We start from the raw sequence: 16,917 nt of genomic DNA on the forward strand, positions 1-16,917 counted from the left end.
CATGGACATATATTCCATCCACCTATTTTAAGCCTGGCATACTGCATGGGCAGTACATATTGCTCAAGTGTGGGAATGCTCATATCCCATCATTTCTCTGTTCTTTTATGGTAACCCCCATAATTATCTCAGGTGTCATATCTTAGCCCTTAACAGAATAAAGAATTGAATCAGGGATATTTGTCACAATTGAGTTTGTTCTTAAATCTCTATTCTAAGTACCTGATATGGTACTACTATCCGGTAGGTACCCAGTCAGTACTTGTTGACAGACTCACTGACTCAGCTTGGTTCAAGGGGACAGAAGTGGTTATGTATTTAGTACCGTATGATTGTCCCAGACATCACAAGTGCTTATGTGTTCTTGCCTGTATTTGTTGCCTGTGATTGTCTGTGTCTTGACTCTTCAGTTAGAATGGGAAGTCTCCAGCCTTTCTTTGTTGAGCAACTGCTCAGCAAACCCACTATAGTGCGAGAATCAGTCAGCTCTTTACCTGCATCCTTGTAATCAATGGGGAACTGAGTAGAGAGGAGGGTTCTGACAGTCCATGAACAAGGTTGGGGTGAGTTTTGAGGGCAGGGGGAGAGGTTTCCCCAAAGTACTGAAAGTAGTGAGGTATATAATGGTAACTACCAGCCTCCAATTGGGCTCTGTAATTTAAGGCTGGAAGAGATGTGAAAATTGAGTCCAACTGCCTTATCTCACAGAGGAGGAAACCAAGGCCCAGAGAAAAGCAATGACTTGCCCAAAGCTACATTTATTGAGTAGTAAAGCTGAGATTTAAACCCGTGTTCTTATTCCAAATTTGGTACTCTCCCCACTTTATCATCCTAGCACTCATTGAGATCAATCATTTGGAGACTGCTGAACTAGATGGCAAATTCTCCAAGGGCTAAGACTTTGTCAACTATTTCTTTGGTTTTCTAGTGTTTTCCAGGGTAGGCACTAAGCACACAGTTGACTGACAAAGTGGAGGATAAAAATCCTATGTCTTACCCACAGGCCAGGTTAGCAAAGGCAAAGAGGATAAATTAAGATCATAATGAGTGTTACTAGTCTTAAAAAAGTAGGGTTTGAGATGGGGAAGCTAGGTGGCGCAGTGGATAAAGCACTGGCCCTGGATTCAGGAGGACCTGAGTTCAAATCCGGCCTCAGACACTTGACACTTACTAGCTGTGTGACCCTGGGCAAGTCACTTAATCCTCATTGCCCCACAAAAAAGTAGGGTTTGGATTAGCCTGGGCTATTGCCTTAATTTGCCATTTTCTGAGAGTGGACACCTTATTTTATATTTGTAATAATGCCTAAATGGTACTGGGCACAAAACATGTTCAGTAATCATCTATTGATTAACTGAGATTTGGTCATTTGTAGAATAAAGGAATGGAATAGAAAAGTATTTATTAAGTGCCTACTATGTGCTAGGCACTGTGCCATGTTCTTTACAAATATTATCTAATTTGATCCTCACAAAAACCCCTGATGACAGATCCTATTATAATTCCCAATTTATATTGAGAAGACTCAGGCAGACAGAGATGAAGTAACTTGCCCAGGATCACACAGCTAGTAAGTCGAGGCCAGATTTGAACTCGGGTCTTCCTGACTGTTGTTCCACCTAACTGCCTCTGGCAGGACAATGTAATTAGAAGAAGTGAGGATCTACATCAGGAACGCAGGACCCTGGGATACTTAAAACAGCTGTAAAGCCATCCTCACTTCTCTCATATCTCTTCCTCTACTTCTCCAGCCTTCCCTCCCTCGTGTCTTGTCCAGCAACTTCACAATAATTGCTCCCCACCTCTCTCTAACATCTTCCAAATGGCCCAGAATCACTGGGTTGGAAGACCCCATGGTAGATCGTGTGATCCAGCCCCTTGTCTTCAGGTTGATAAATGTCTAAACAGTAAAGCACAGATGGTTGTCACTTCCCTTCTTGACACTGTCTAGAAATAGAAACTTAGAGCTTCACTAGGCCTCTTAGGGTTTTATCACTCTGTTGGTTAAAAGTTTGTTTTTATGTCCAACTAAAATCCTGCCAGCTTTAAGTTAAGCTCCTTTCCTCTTATTCAGTCTTCCATAAACATGGAAAACAACTGATAAGCACCTCACTTATAAAACCTTCCTATAGTTGAATATTTTGTTCAAGTCATCTTTGAGCCAGCTTCCTCTCCAGGAAAAAAAAAATTTCAATTTGTTTCACTTTCTTCTCATACAAGAGGCAGTGTGGTATAATAGAAGAAGCAAAGGAAAGGGAATCAAGACTCGAATTCAAATCTCCATCCTAGTACTTATGACTCAGAAGCAACAACTCCTCTGGGCCTTCACTATAAAACGAGGGGACTAGACTCCACAGACCTTCTTTCCTAGCTCTAAATGCCATGATCTTTTTCTACTTTTTGGTCTTTGCTGTTCTTGGCAACCTCTCCACTTTATCTGCGTTCTTTTTAAAAGCACAATAAATGAAATGAGACATAATATGCTAGTTTGGGTCTAACTAAGAAATACAGCAGAAGGATGATTTTTATGCATACAGCCGACATCTTATATAGTGTCTGGCACATAGTGAGTACTTAAACTAACTCTCTCTCTCTCTCTCTCTCTCTCTCTCTCTCTCTCTCTCTCTCCTTTTCATTCTCTGTCTCTGTGTCTGTACTCCCTTCCCAAACCAAGCCATTTGCCACATCAGAACTCCACTGCCTGTTCATGTTCATTTTTTGGTCAACAATAAGCCCTCGTCTTCCTCATTCTACATTTGTACTGCTGAGATTTTGCTCCTAAGCACGGATCACTTTGTACCAGTTCCCGTTGAATTTCATTCTGATGACGAGTTTTCCAAGATTATTTTGAATATCGTTTTTGTCTTTCAGTATAGTAACAATTCCATAGAAAACAGTAAGTATTCTCTGTAAATCTGTTAAGAACAAGCTCCATTTCTTTCTCCAAGTATTTTTTTTCCTATAAAACTTCCATACCATAAAGTGGTTTTGTGCCCCTGGATAAGTCAATTAAACTCAATGAGCCTCACTTTCTTCACACAGAAAATAGTTGGCCTAAATGTCCTTTGAGATCCCTTCCAACTTTATACTTATTAGCTCTATGTTCCCTATGAAATACTTACTGTTCCCCCCCTCCCCCATGCCCATTATAGTGCAGGATTTTAGAATCACTGAATCTTAGAATTCCAAGTTCATTTAGTATAATCTGTCACCGCACATAGGTATGGTCTTTAAAACGTCCCTGCAGGTATTTTGGCAACCTCTACTTGAACATTTCCAGTGAGAGGGTAACCACTATCTTACATGGCAATCCATTCTCCTGTCAAAAAGTTCTAATTATTCAAAAGTTCTTCCTCAGAATGAGTTCTATCATGAAATCATATTATCTCATCTCAGTGGTCATGTAGTCCAACTTTTATTTAAGCAGGAATCCCTTCTACCATGTTGCTGACAAAGGGATCAATCCTGCCTCTACACAAAGACCTTCAAGGAGAAGGAACTCACTACTTCTCAAGTCAACCCATTCTACTTTTGGACAATCTTAATTATTAGGATGTTTAACCTTATCTTTTTTTTCTGGGGCAATGAGAGTTAAGTGACTTGCCCAGGGTCACACAGCTAGTAAGTATCAAGTGTCTGAGGCTGGATTTGAACTCAGGTCCTCCTGAATCCACTGTGCCACCTAGCTGCCCTCTGTTTAACCTCATCTTGAGGGTAACTCTTCCTCTCTGTCATTTCCACCAATTGGTCATAGTTTAGCAAAAAGCTCCTCTTCCATATGACATCTCTTTCAGTACTTAAAGACAATTATCGTCACCTCCTCCCCATTCGAATCCCTCCCTTTATCTTCCCTCTGCTGGTTTAAATTTGTCATTTCAGAGCTACTCAAAGCAAATTTAAACTCTATTTCCCATGTCATCTCCTCAGACATTTGAAGAAAACCATACTGTTCTCCCTAAGTCTTCTCTTCTAAAGGCTAAACACCACTAGTTTCTTCAATTATTTCTCATATGACATTGTTTGAAGACCCTATGTTACCCTACTTTGGACTCATGATAAAGTGTTGATGTCTCCCTTTGATTTTGGTACCCCAAATTTACCACAGCAAAATACAGTTGGACTATCTTTCTCTTTTTTCTAGATACTATGCTTCTATGAATTATTCAACCAAGCATTTATTAAGTGCCTACTAAGTGCCAGGCTCTATGACAAGCACTGAGGATACAAAGAAAGATTAAAAGATCAGGTTAGCATTTTTGGCTGCCATATTATGGTAGTAAATCCTATTGAAGCTGTGGTCTACTAAGCCCCTCAGTCCTTTCTCGCATGAACTGTTCTCTGGGTATGCCTTCCCCAATCAGTACTTATGTGATTGATTAACCTCAAGTGCAGGAATTTACATTTATTTCTATTAAATTTTGGCTTGTTTCCAACCTATCATCCAAGGCTGTAAGCTACTTCTCTCACATTTGTGTTATCTGAAAATTTGTTGTGTGACATATGTCTTTATTTAAGTCATTAATAAAAATGTCGAACCAGATGGAGAGGAAAACAGGCACATGTCTGGAGATGTGCATCTAGGCTGACATCCATTTATCAATCAATACTTTGGGCATAGTTGTACAAACAAATAAGAATCCACCCACCGGTACTAGTGATACTGTCTATCCAGTTTCAATCAATCATTCAACAAATATTATGTGCCTACTACGTGCCTAGCACTGGAATACAAAGAAAATTTGTACTTCTCAAAGAGCTTACATCCTATTTGTGGAATTCTTGTTCACAAGGATATTATAAGGGACTTTTTTTTTTTTTTTTAGTGAGGCAATTGGGGTTAAGTGACTTGCCCAGGGTCACACAGCTAGTAAGTGTTATGTGTCTGAGGCCGGATTTGAACTCAGGTACTCCTGACTCCAGGGCCGTTGCTGGGACTTTTATTTTTAAAAACTATCTGTGTTCACATTTTTTACAACCAGCAGCTTGGCAATGGTGACAAAAGAGCAATATAGTCAATGTTGGAGGGGCTGTGGAAAGACAGGCATGTCAATAACAGTTGATAAAGCTTCAAATTAGTCTAAAAAGCGATTGGAATTAGGTTAAAAAGAAAATGACTAAAATTTCCCTCCTAAATTTTCACCTAAAAATCCCATTACTCAGCATATAACCCAATAAGGTCAAAGACAGAAAGTCCCATATGAACCAAATATTCATAACAGCACTTTACGTGGCAACAAAGAACTGGAAACAAAGTGAACACCTGTCTATTAGGGAATGTTAAAACATTTCTCTGGTGCCCGAACGGAATAATACTGTGCTCTAAGAAATGACATGGGAAGAATTCTTAGTATCATAGAAAGACAGATGAATTGATGCTGGGTGAAACAAACAGAACCAGAAAAATAATCCATACATGATGACTTGCACAATGTAAAGAGAACAAAAAAAAGAAAAGAAATGATGTATAATTATAATGACCAAGCTTAGCCTCTGGGAAGAGCTGATAAAATTCACTTTCTTTGTAGAGGTGAGGGACAGGGAAACTATGGGTATGGAATATTGCATACGTTATAAGATACAAGGGATGTATTGGTTGGCTTTGTTAATCTTCACTTTTTTATTGATATAAGGGAAGGCTTGCTTTGTAGGGAAGTGGGGAGGGATATATATGGAAACGAAGGAGATATAAAACCAAAAGTTATCAATAAACTTTTTTTAAGAGAAAAAAGTGTTTATATTTATAGCTATCACAATCTATTTGGGTTTCATGGCTGTTCATTTTGCTTCCCCTTAATCCCTTGAAGGTGTTAAAATCCTAGAAAGTAGGAACTGAATTTTTTTTCTGTAAAATCCCCACATTGCAGCACCTAAATACTTTATGTGGTACACCTTCCTCAAAATGGAAACAATAAATATTTGTCCAATGAAAGAATGAATGATTGGATAGATGGATGAGTGAGTGAATGAATGTGACTTTGTGAAAAACCCATATGCCTGCTTTCCCAGTTATTCTAGGCCAGTAGAAAAAAAGAGGAGAGACTTTACTCCTTATGGGTATCCTGGAAGACTGAACTCTCTTTAAAGGTTTGGGGTGAGGTGGACACAGATCTCTTGTTAGTAGGGGTCCAGGAAGTGTTTTGTAAAAGAAAGAAGCAGGAGCAGAAATAATCACAGTGCTCCTTTTCAAGAAAGATCTTAAAAGCATCATGGAGATAGCAACAAATCTGCAATGCCCTAGAAAGTAGGCAGGGAGAGTAGGCAGGGATTCACAGGATTAGCTGAGAAACAAACCATGATATGGGGACATATTGTGAGATAAGGCCAGAGCTGACCCAGTGGCAGGTACAGAGCTGAATAGAGCTCAGTCTGAGGAATTGTGTTCTTCTTAAGGATACAGCAGCTTTATAGAGTGATCCTGGGAGTCATGGGAACTGAATTCCAGTTCTGCTTCTGATCCTTGCTAGCCATGTGACCCTAAGCAAGTCATTTATTTATTCATTCATTCATTCACTCACTCATTAATTAACTAATTAATTAATTAATTTTTGGTGGGGGGCAATGGGGGTTAAATGACTTGCCCAGGGTCACACAGCTAGTAAGTGTCAAGTGTCTGAGACCGGACTTGAACTCAGGTACTCCTAAATCCAGGGCCGGTGCTTTATCCACTGTGCCATCTAGCTGCCCCCCTAAGCAAGTCATTTAATCTGGAAAATGGGAATGAAAATAATATATGTACTACACAACTTGTAGGGGAATTGTTAAGGAAATGCTTCATGAAACCCTTTAAAGTGCTATATAAAAGCAGGATCCTTTTACTTATTCCAATGACCTGTGGCAGATTTCTTCTAGCCTCATGTTCACCTGCAAACAAAGAAAGATAATTCTAATTTGCTATTTCTATTCAGGAGAATTTATGACCATCAAAATTCCATGGTGGCCCTACGTTCTCTCTTTGTAAGAAGTATTGACAGTAAAACAATCTGCAGCCTGAGTGTAGAAATGGACCATCAAAGCTGTAATCCAACCAGCAACTCCCCAAGACCGATCAAAGATGAAATAGCCTTGGAGCAAAAGAGAAATAATCATGAGCTCATAGATGCAGAGAAAAAAAAATGGATCATCTAGTCAAGATCATCTGGTCAAACCCTTTCATTTAACAGAGGAGGAAACTGAGGTGCAGAAAGGAGATGTGACTGGGCCAAAATTACACAAGCAGTAAATGGAGGGCCCAGGATTTGAACCCTTCCAGGTTCTGGAAGGGGGAGGGGAGGAAAAAGAACAGGGATTAGAGACATTTCAGAGGATTCTGAAACTAAAATAAGAAAGGGCTTGTGGTAGATTGGAAGGAATCAGGAAGCAAGGGTTTTCATTCCGACACAACCACAAACTAGCTTTGCAATTTTGGATAAGTCACTTGGCCTTCCTAATGGGTTTCTTCATCTGTAAAATGAGGGGGTGGATTAGATGATCTAAAATTCTTAGAGACAAATGTACATTTCAAAGAAGTCAGTACAGGTTTCTCTTAGGTGAAAATCTTAGGTATTTTTACCAATATCTCCCCTGAGCCTCAGACTCTCTGGAGCATGAGCAGGAACAATTGCCCAGCTAAGGAGAGACCTGACCAAGGAAGGACTAAAATGAGGTGTCCCTGGGTGAAGCTCGTGAAACCACTCACCTTGGCCTGGACATCTTGCAATGGGTTGTGGAAGTTGGGGGCCAGAAGGCCTGAAGGGCTGAAAGTTGAGGCCTTTGCTCCAGGGCTGGCTCTGTGGTCAGGAACCTGTCCCCTGAGTCACGCTGGAGCCTCATTAAAATGGGCCTCATAAATGTTAAAAAATTTACACATAAAAAAATGCCATGCATGAAACTGAACCGTACGTTTTACAGCCCCAGTTTGAAATCTTGCATAATCTATAAAACTTCGGCCCTGTGCCACTGGGGCCTGTAAATCAGATTTTATAAAACAAAAAGCCTTTACCTTTCAAAGGGGTTTGGGGAACTTGCAAATTTTACAAACTTTACCAAGTGCCAGCCAGTGGCTGTTGGGGGGTGAAGGAAAGGGGAAGGGAGGGTAGGGAGAAGGGGAAAGGAACTACGAGAGGTGGGAAAGATTGAAGAAAAGGTCTGTAATTCAGGTAAGAAGGTGGACAGATTGCCATAGGACAAGAAAGTAGACAAAAATGAGCCCTTTCCCAGAGGGGGCTACCCCTACCCAAGGGCAAATCAGTTTGTGTCCTATAAGAGGTATATTTAAAGTCCTAGTGTAGGTTATGAAAAACTTATTACAAGGACCTCAAGGGTTTAAATTCCCCTGGGAAGATAAACAGCCTAGAATACTGGAGATTTGAGTTCAACTCTGGGTTGTCAACAATTCACATTTATATCATGCTTCAAAATGCACTTTCCCCCAAACAACCCTGTGAAGTAGGGGAGATGCAAGCATTATTATACCCTGTTGCAGATGAAGAAACTGAGGCATTTAGAGGGGGAAATGACTTGCCCAGCATCACCAAGATTGTCAGCATCTGAAACAAGATTCAACCCCATTTCCTGATGATGCATATATAATGCATAATAAATGCTTGCTGATTCATGGACTCCAGGTCCAATACTCTGCTTTGCTACATTGTTCTTTCTGTTTTACTCTGTGTGACTTTGGGCAAGTCACTGACTTTCTTTATGCCTCACTTTCCTCACCTGTAAAATGAGGCGTCTGCCTCTAAGGCTCCTTCTCATTCTAACCAGGTCCCAAAGAGGAAGGGATAAGAGGTAGATGGAAATCTCTAAGAGAGAAGGCTCTTCTGACTCCTTGATCTTATTGGCAGCTCTGGAGAAAACTCAGCTGCTAAGGGTGGGGAAATTTAGAGAGTGGCAAGCACATGGGGAAGGGAGGAATGAGGAGAGGGCAGAGCATGAGAGCAGGCTGGAGACAGAGCTGGGTGTGTTCAAATGGTAATGGGAGGGAGGCCACTCCTAGCCTTGCTGGATCTTGGGAGAAAATGAGGTCTAGAGGGAGGCCCAGGGTCTGGCAAGGAGGTATTTCAGAGGGCCAAAGTTTCCCCAGACCCAAGTGTCCCCCTGACAATCCCATTTATGAAAGTCAATATTCAAGGGCAAAGGAAAGCTGCCCTGACACACATATATATAAAAAATAAATCTCTCAATTATCTCAGCTCATTTGCTTGGGGTCTCTCATTTTATGTCCCTGCTCGGCTGCGCAGTATATCTGTCCGGATAAAGAGTTACAGTCCGCTGGGCTACGTGTGCGGGGTTGTAAAAAATACAGATGCCAAATTAACTGACTGTGGCACTCGGCAGCTGATTGAGCTGATAATGACGCGATCTGACCTTTTTCTAATTTCTAATTATGTGCATCTCGGCTGTGCCGGCGACATGATTCTTGTTCTAATGATGGCCCCTGTCGCTGGCCTTTTCATCTCCTCCCTGACCATGTCAAGGCAGAGGGTGGGAGGGGGTAGTGGGCATTAGCTGATCCCCCCCCTCCAAAAAAAAGCCCTCACCCCCAGGCTCAGGGCAGAATTCTGGCAGACAGGTACAGGAATGAGGCTAAGGTGAGAGGTCCAGAAAGTGTGCTTGATTAATCAATCAATCAATCAAGGCTTCTCTGGCCAGGTCTACACAATGAGCTAATCAAGCCATCGTCCAGGCCCTTTGGTTCCTGAGTTACGTTCTTCTACGCCCATGAGTAGACAATTTGTCCACATGGATAAAAGAATTAGCCAGCTATCTCTCTGGCACTGAGGAGGCCAAAACCCAGACCTAGGACATAAAACCAAGGACCAACAGGGTTTCTAGGGAACTTTTACCAATAGCCAATATGCTTCTAACAGAATAACAGAATGTTGGATCTGGAAGGGCCCTAAGAGAAGATCTTGTGTGGACTCTCCATTTTACAGATGAAGAGACTGAGGCCTGAAAAAGGAAACTGACTCACCTAAGGTCATACTGCTAATTAGTAGCAGATTATCCACTTTGGGTGATTTATCTCCAGCTATGCACCATTTCTTCCCTGCTTTGGACCAAGAGGCAAGAATCTGATTCTATAGACTAGTAAAGGATCCATAGGGTCCTCTGAAGTCCAGGGAGAAAGATGAGAAAAAGGTGCTTAGGTGATAAATTGTTCACAGTTGCCAGCCTGCAACAGGACTGTGGCTGGACTGTAAGAGAAGAAGTCTGAGGTCCCCATGGCAGCATCACAAACCACAGGAGAGCCCAGCTTCTGTAGGACTCTTGCTTAGTATTTTAGGTCTTCCTCATAACTCTGAAATAATGGGCTATGGTCACAGCAGTGCACCTGGCATTTTTCAGTGACCTATAGAAAGTGGAACAATGGTGGATACCCCTGCACATCAGGCATGGTACAGGTGTCCAAAGTTTTCTCTGGAAAGACCTTGCTCTTACCATCATTCCTTCTCTCACGTTCACAAAAGCTCCCATATACCTATTCTACTCCTTGGTACCATGCCACACCAAACCATGATCTTTAAGTCTTAGTCCCAGTTATTCAACCTTGAGCATAATAATAGCTAGCATTTTGTTAACTTTTTGGGGGTGGGGTGGGGCAATGAGGGTTAAGTGACTTGTCCAGGGTCCCACAGCTAGTAAGTGTCAAGTGTCTGAGGTCAGATTTGAACTCAGGTCCTCCTAAATCCAATAGCTAACATTTTTATCCTCCAAACAACACTGGGAGGTAGGTGCTACTATTCTTCCCATTTTATAGTTGAGGAAACTGAAGCAAATAGAGGTTAGATGATTTGCCCAGGGTCAGAGAGTTAGTAAGTGTCTCCAGTATTTGGACACAAATACTGACTTCAAGTCCAATACTCTAGCTACTATGCCATCTAGCTGCCTTTTTCATTGACAGAGGACCCAAGGAGGGGGGCAGGTTTACCCATTGTGCCCTTAGCAGAAATAGGTAAAACTGCTCTCGACAGTATGGCTTCAACCCTACCTTTCCAGACACTTCCCTGTATTCCCTTTCATGGACTCTACATCTCAGTCCAATTAATTAATCATTGCACCTACTGTTCTTGCTCTGCCCTCTGCACTCTCCTTGGTTTTGCTTACAGTGTCCTCTATACCCTGAATGGACATCGTTCTCCATCCCTGCAGGCTGAAATACTTTCCTTGTTTAACCTCTGCCTTAATTTCCTCAACTGTAAAATGGTGGTGGGGTGGGTAATAATAGCTTTTTTTCCCCTAGGGTTGTTCACAGGATAAAGCACCAGGGAACAAATGAGATATTTGTAAAGCACTTAGCAGAGTGCCTGGCACATAGTAGGTGATTAATAAATGCTTGTTCCCTTTCTCCTTCCAGCAAACCTTAGACCAGAAAGACTGCAGAACAGCTGCTGATCATCAGCACTGGGATGAGAGTTTCTTTAATGGCAATTCCTTCCATCAATGAACTCACAGAAAAGAAAGAAAAAAAGATTCTTTCTTGGTGGAAGAAAACAGTGCTTGTCTAAGTGTTCAAGCTGTGGGTGGCAGAACTCCCCACTCCCCTGTAGTTACCACTACTGCTTCTCTTCTCTTCAGGTTGGAGATTCTAAGAATCACACAGTCATAAATTTAGAACTGGAAGAGATCTTCAAGATTAAGCCCAACCTTCACCTTTTGTTTATTAATTTTTAAAAATTTTATTTATTTTTTGTTCTGTTTTGTTTTGTTTTGCAGGGTAATGAGGGTTAAGTGACTTGCCCAGGGTCACACAGCTAGTAAGTGTCAAGTGTCTGAGGCCGGATTTGAACTCAGGTCCTCCTGAATCCAGGACCGGTGCTTTATCCACTGTGCCATCTAGCTGCCCCCCAACCTTCACTTTTTATAAATGAAGAAACCAAGTTCTAAAGAGGTAAAATAGACCAATGGCTGAAGAGGAGAGCAGATGAATCACACTTAGGGGTTTCTCAAGTGAGTACAGGGTAAAACCTTTGCAGTCAAATCAGTGATTGGTTTGGGGATCTGATGGTCACTTCCGTTTCAGGGAGTAAGGGACTCAAGGAAAGGGCAGTGGCATTGGGAACAGGGTGGGGAGAAGGAACCTGGCTTCAGGGAAAAAGAAGACTTTACCAGGTTGTCCAGCTCTGGGTCATCACTGAAGAAGGGCTTATGCTCCTGTTCTTGCTGATGAACGAAGTTCTCGATGTCCACGTCAAAGCTGGCTGAGGTGATGCACTCAGAGCCCTGGGTGGCCTGTTCACACTTCTCAAAAAGCAGCGTCAGGAGTGGGAAGAGAGGGTGCCTGTAGGAAATACCAACAGAGCATGTGCACGAGCGCGTGAGCACACACACACACACACACACACACACACACACACACACACACAGACACAGGCCACATTGCTTAGTAGGCAATCCCAGGATCTCCTTACCACCCTGGAGACCCTTCCCTTCACTTCTGCAACCTCTCCTCCCCTAGAGGGAAGCCCTTTATCCTGGGTCATAGCCTCAAAGGACCTGAGAATATGCTAGGTGAATGCATTCTCTCCCCTGGATGTGGATGGCTGGAGGCCAGATGACTCCAACTAGGGATCAGAAATTCCTACAGTATGGCTGTATGAGCAGTCCCCAAGAGCCCTCGGCTGTTGCTCAACTGGTACCCCCATTTTTGATCTTTAAAGACATTTCAGGGATCAAAGACCCACCAATGGAGAAAGTGCCTAATTTTTGTTGAGAATCAGGCCTGGAAAGAAATAATATGGACACCCACCAACAGGAAAAAATTAAAGCTTGGTATTCAAGGCTCTCCACAATTAGGGGCTAACCTACCTTTCTAGTCCTATCTCACAGCCTCCTGTGGCCCCCATATCCTGCTTCTTTCTCTCTGCCTAATCCCTTGCTGCTACAAGAAGGGGAATTTCATGTATGGAGGTCTACAGACCATCTACCTAACCAACACTAATTCCTGGTATACAGAAGCAGACCTTCTCTCTTCCCCAAAACTCTATACCTTGGGGAAAATGGACCATTAGCTATCACATGAACATAACCCATACTCTCCTACTACTATAACTTCTCTTGTAGTATCATTCTCTACACTTAAAGGACCCTTCCAGACTTTAACTCCCACCTACCCCATATCCACTTTTCAAATCGAGTTCTGAGAACAATCAGTTTTACACTAACACCCCCAGAAAGGACACACCAGCAATTCACCTTATAACTTATCACCATTCTCTCTGCCCAAACCAATTCTCCATGACCACCATTCACCTGTTTCTTCCCCTATAAGAATGTAAATTCCTGGAATTCAGAGCCTATCTTACCTGCTTGTATTTGTATCCACAGCACTTAGCACAATGCTGGGTACAGAGTATTTTGCTTGATACTTTTTCATTCATTCATTGCAATTATTGCAATTATTTTTGTCCTTTAAGGCCCAACTGCGATGACACCTTCTTTTGACCGTTCTTCCAAATCCTTTCAGCTGGAAGTGAGCCCTTTTTCTTGCAACCTTAGTATACTTTATATGTGACTCTTATGTACTTATATTCTATTTTACTTAATCATTATTTGTGTCCTTGTCTTATCTTCCCCTTGAATATAGACACCATGTCTTACTCACTTAGAATTTTCCTTAGCACCTTATGCATTTCATAGAACAGAGAAGGGTGGGCACTTCCTCCATTGACACCAACCTGGTGATAAGCCTCTCTAAACTTCGTTGGGCTTTTCCTTGAGCAACAGACATATAATGCATCACTGTATCCCAAGGTACCCACTGTAGCCCAAGGTGGGACCTTCCAGAGTTTCACTGGCATGGCTTTTGAGAACGCAGTCTCATTTTCATTCCACCAGGAGTCACTGGATCAGGACTTTGAAGAGCTTAATGGCATACACAATAGGTGCTTAATAAATGTTCATTGAATTGAATAACTGAATTGAAATTTCAGAGCTGAACATTGTCTGGAGCTCCACCTATCCTTGCGGCTTTGGGTGTGAAACAGTACATCTATATGTAGATATCTGTCCACTTAGATGGACATAGGTGGTGGCTATTAAGTCTAAACATCTTGCTATCTATAGCCACCATCACTGCTTATGTATACATCAACATGAGCTCAGGTATTTGCCCATATGAATGGAAGAATGGAATTTTAGCTGCTTCTATGCTGCATTCATACATTCATGTTTATATGGACATTTGTTGTATATATGCCTCTGCTTACTTGCGTGTATAGCCCACATTTCTATTGAATGAGTTAAAGTCCAGCATATCTCAAAATCAGAGAGAGAGAGAGAGAGAGAGAGAGAGAGAGAGAGAGAGAGAGAGAGAGAGAGAGAGAGAGAGAATGAATGTGTGTGACCTTGGTTACTTCCATTATTAATAGCCCGTTCCCTTCCCTGGGGTTCAGAAAAGCATCTGCAAATCCCTCCCTAGCCTATCTCCTCAGCCTCCTGTGGCTGCCAAATCCTGCTCCTTTCTCTCTGGCTAATCCCTAGCTGCTAGGAGAATGGGAGGTGTGCATGGGGGTCTACAGAGCATCCCCCTACCAAACACAAAATCCCCCTCCACAGAAGCAGATGATATGTTGTCTGCTGTTGTCTATCTTCTTTCCAAATATACTGAATAACTGAATACAGGAAGGAGGCGAGGGCATCTTGTCTAGTGCGGCAAGGCCTAAGAGTTAAGGGAGGGTGTGGAGAGAACAGGAGGAGAGGAAAGGGGAAAGAGGATTTCCAAGATTCTTTGTAAGTCTAAGAGTCTATGATCGAGAAAAAAGAACAGAAAACCTCCCACCCTTCAACCCTCCCTAAAGCCACTCTCTGCAAACCCCCCAACACACCTGGCTGGTCAGACCCAGGGACAGTGGGGAATGAGGAACAATAAATCCCTGCCTTCAGCTGAGCTGCTTAGCTTGGCAGAGAGCATCCTTGTGCCACCAGTTTCCCTCTAGTTTGGGGGAGGGGGTGGTAAAGAGCATAAACAGCTGGGCACTGAGGCTACAAGCAGGTGTGCAGCCTGCAGTTAAAGGGCTGGCATCTTGGGGCAGCCCAAGCCCGCCATGCATAGAGCTGGGAGAGCTACTCAGCACAGGCAGGAGAGTACCCAGGGAAGGCGGGGGAAAACAATGGGTTAGACGGCCAACAGGCTGAAGACAAAAGGAGAACCAGGTGAAGGGGTTAAACTCCAGTATAAGTCTTCATTTGCAGCCACTAATACCACAGCATATTATAGTCTAATCTAACCTGATCCCAGTTTAATGCAAGATTCTCCGGGCCCTGAGCAGAATACCAAAGAAAGCCTCAGTGGCTGTAATTTAAGCAGAGCCCTGCAGCGGTTTAGCTGAGGGACTTGAAAGGCAAATTCCAGACGGTGTTATGAATTATTGCGCCTTATGAACCTTTCTACTCTCAACAGATGCCTGCTGCCATTTAAACAGCCACTAGATCAATTAGGAATGAAAGGCACAAATCGACTCTGTACAAGGGCACTAAATTACCAGGAACTAATAATCCGCAGCAGTCGTGCCAGGTGGTGGGAGTGCAGCCCCAAGCCCCCCAACCTTACTACTGCTCGCCACACATTCCTGTTCTATTGGGCAGAGTGAATGGCATGCGCTTCCACCCAGAGAAGAATGGGAGCTCTGTGTGTATTGATGTGATTGTGGAGGGTGCTATTTCTCGTGGTGGGTGCCTTTGGGAGATTTATGTGTGTTGAGTGTATGTACTATATAAAGTGTGGTATATGTTGTGGGTTGTATGGTATATGTGAGTAGTGTGTGTGTGTTGGGTGGTGTATGTATTCAATGTGCATATGTGCTGGGTATGTCATACATAATGTGTATTGTTATTGGATTTTTGAGTCAGAGACCTCAGGTTCTAATCCTGACTTTGCTCCTCTGTATCTCTGTACCCGTCACTTATTCTCTCTCTGGGCCCATTTCCTAATCTGAAAAGTAAGGTGGCAGGGCTAGAGAACAAGCTCTGAGGAACCCTTTAAGTGTGAAGCTATGATTCTAATGTATATGTGGCTACATAAGAGTGTACACACTATATATGGAGTTGGTGTGCATGTGTACGACCTGGTGTGTAGGTGGCATATTTGCCTGGGGTATGTTATATAGGTTATGTATCTAGTTTGGGCTAGAATGGGTCCCACCAGCTGCTCCTTGTCCTACTTGTCCCCTGAGTGCTTATTCCTCAGCTCATTTAGAACCTTTAACATTCCAGCTACTTGTGAAATGAAGGGCCCTACACAAAGGTAGGGGAAAGGAGGCTTAGGGGCAGAAAGAAGGGTGATATTATTCTCTCATCCCTGTTTGCATCAGTTTCCTCATCCATAAAATGAGTTGGAGAAGGAAATGGCAAATCGCTCAAGTATCTTTGCAAGAAAACCCCAAATGGGGTCACGAAGGGTCAAAAACAATTCAACAACAACAACCAGTAGCCTGCTTTACTAGTTGAAGGAAGCCATCTTCTTTGGCTGGATCGGACCTATCAAGTGGTTTGTGGTAGTTGGGATGGCAATGATGTTAGCCCATCCCATCATCACAATGATAGTAATGGGCATAATAAAAGCATTTTATAGTTAATTTAACCATTCCAAAGGAATCTTGCATAGGAAGTCATGTGGTTTAGTGGAAAGACCAATGGTTTTGAGGGATCTGGGTTCAAATCCCCATTTAGCCATCTATTTCTTGTGTGACTTGAGTCAAGTTACTTCAAGTTTATAGGCCTCAGTTTCCTCAAGTTTAATGCGAGGAGGCTGGATGAGATGACCTCTACAGTCATGTTAACTCTATGATTCTATGATGTAAATCAACTCATTTTATGTACCTTGCTTCCCTTACATTTCTATAAGTTAGTCTGGTTCTGAATGAGTCCTGAGGTACAGCAGTGGGCTGGGGAATTTAGGGAGTTCCCATCATGGAAGACTGGGATGGTTGGGTCCCC

General features: G+C 42.6%; 1 protein-coding gene across 9 annotated transcripts in view; it reads right to left on the minus strand.

Moving 5' to 3' along the window:
* Nucleotides 1-16,917, minus strand: part of PKNOX2 (PBX/knotted 1 homeobox 2) — a 382,423-nt gene that overhangs the window by 59,125 nt on the left and 306,381 nt on the right. For all 9 annotated transcript variants that reach the window (XM_043997764.1, XM_043997763.1, XM_043997765.1 and 6 more), the window contains one exon: nt 12,091-12,262. In XM_043997764.1, coding sequence (XP_043853699.1) covers nt 12,091-12,262 — 172 coding nt within the window. The remainder of the gene's footprint in view (nt 1-12,090; nt 12,263-16,917) is intronic.

Source organism: Dromiciops gliroides, chromosome 3 (genome assembly GCF_019393635.1).
Source record: "Dromiciops gliroides isolate mDroGli1 chromosome 3, mDroGli1.pri, whole genome shotgun sequence".
Classification (NCBI taxonomy): domain Eukaryota; kingdom Metazoa; phylum Chordata; class Mammalia; order Microbiotheria; family Microbiotheriidae; genus Dromiciops; species Dromiciops gliroides.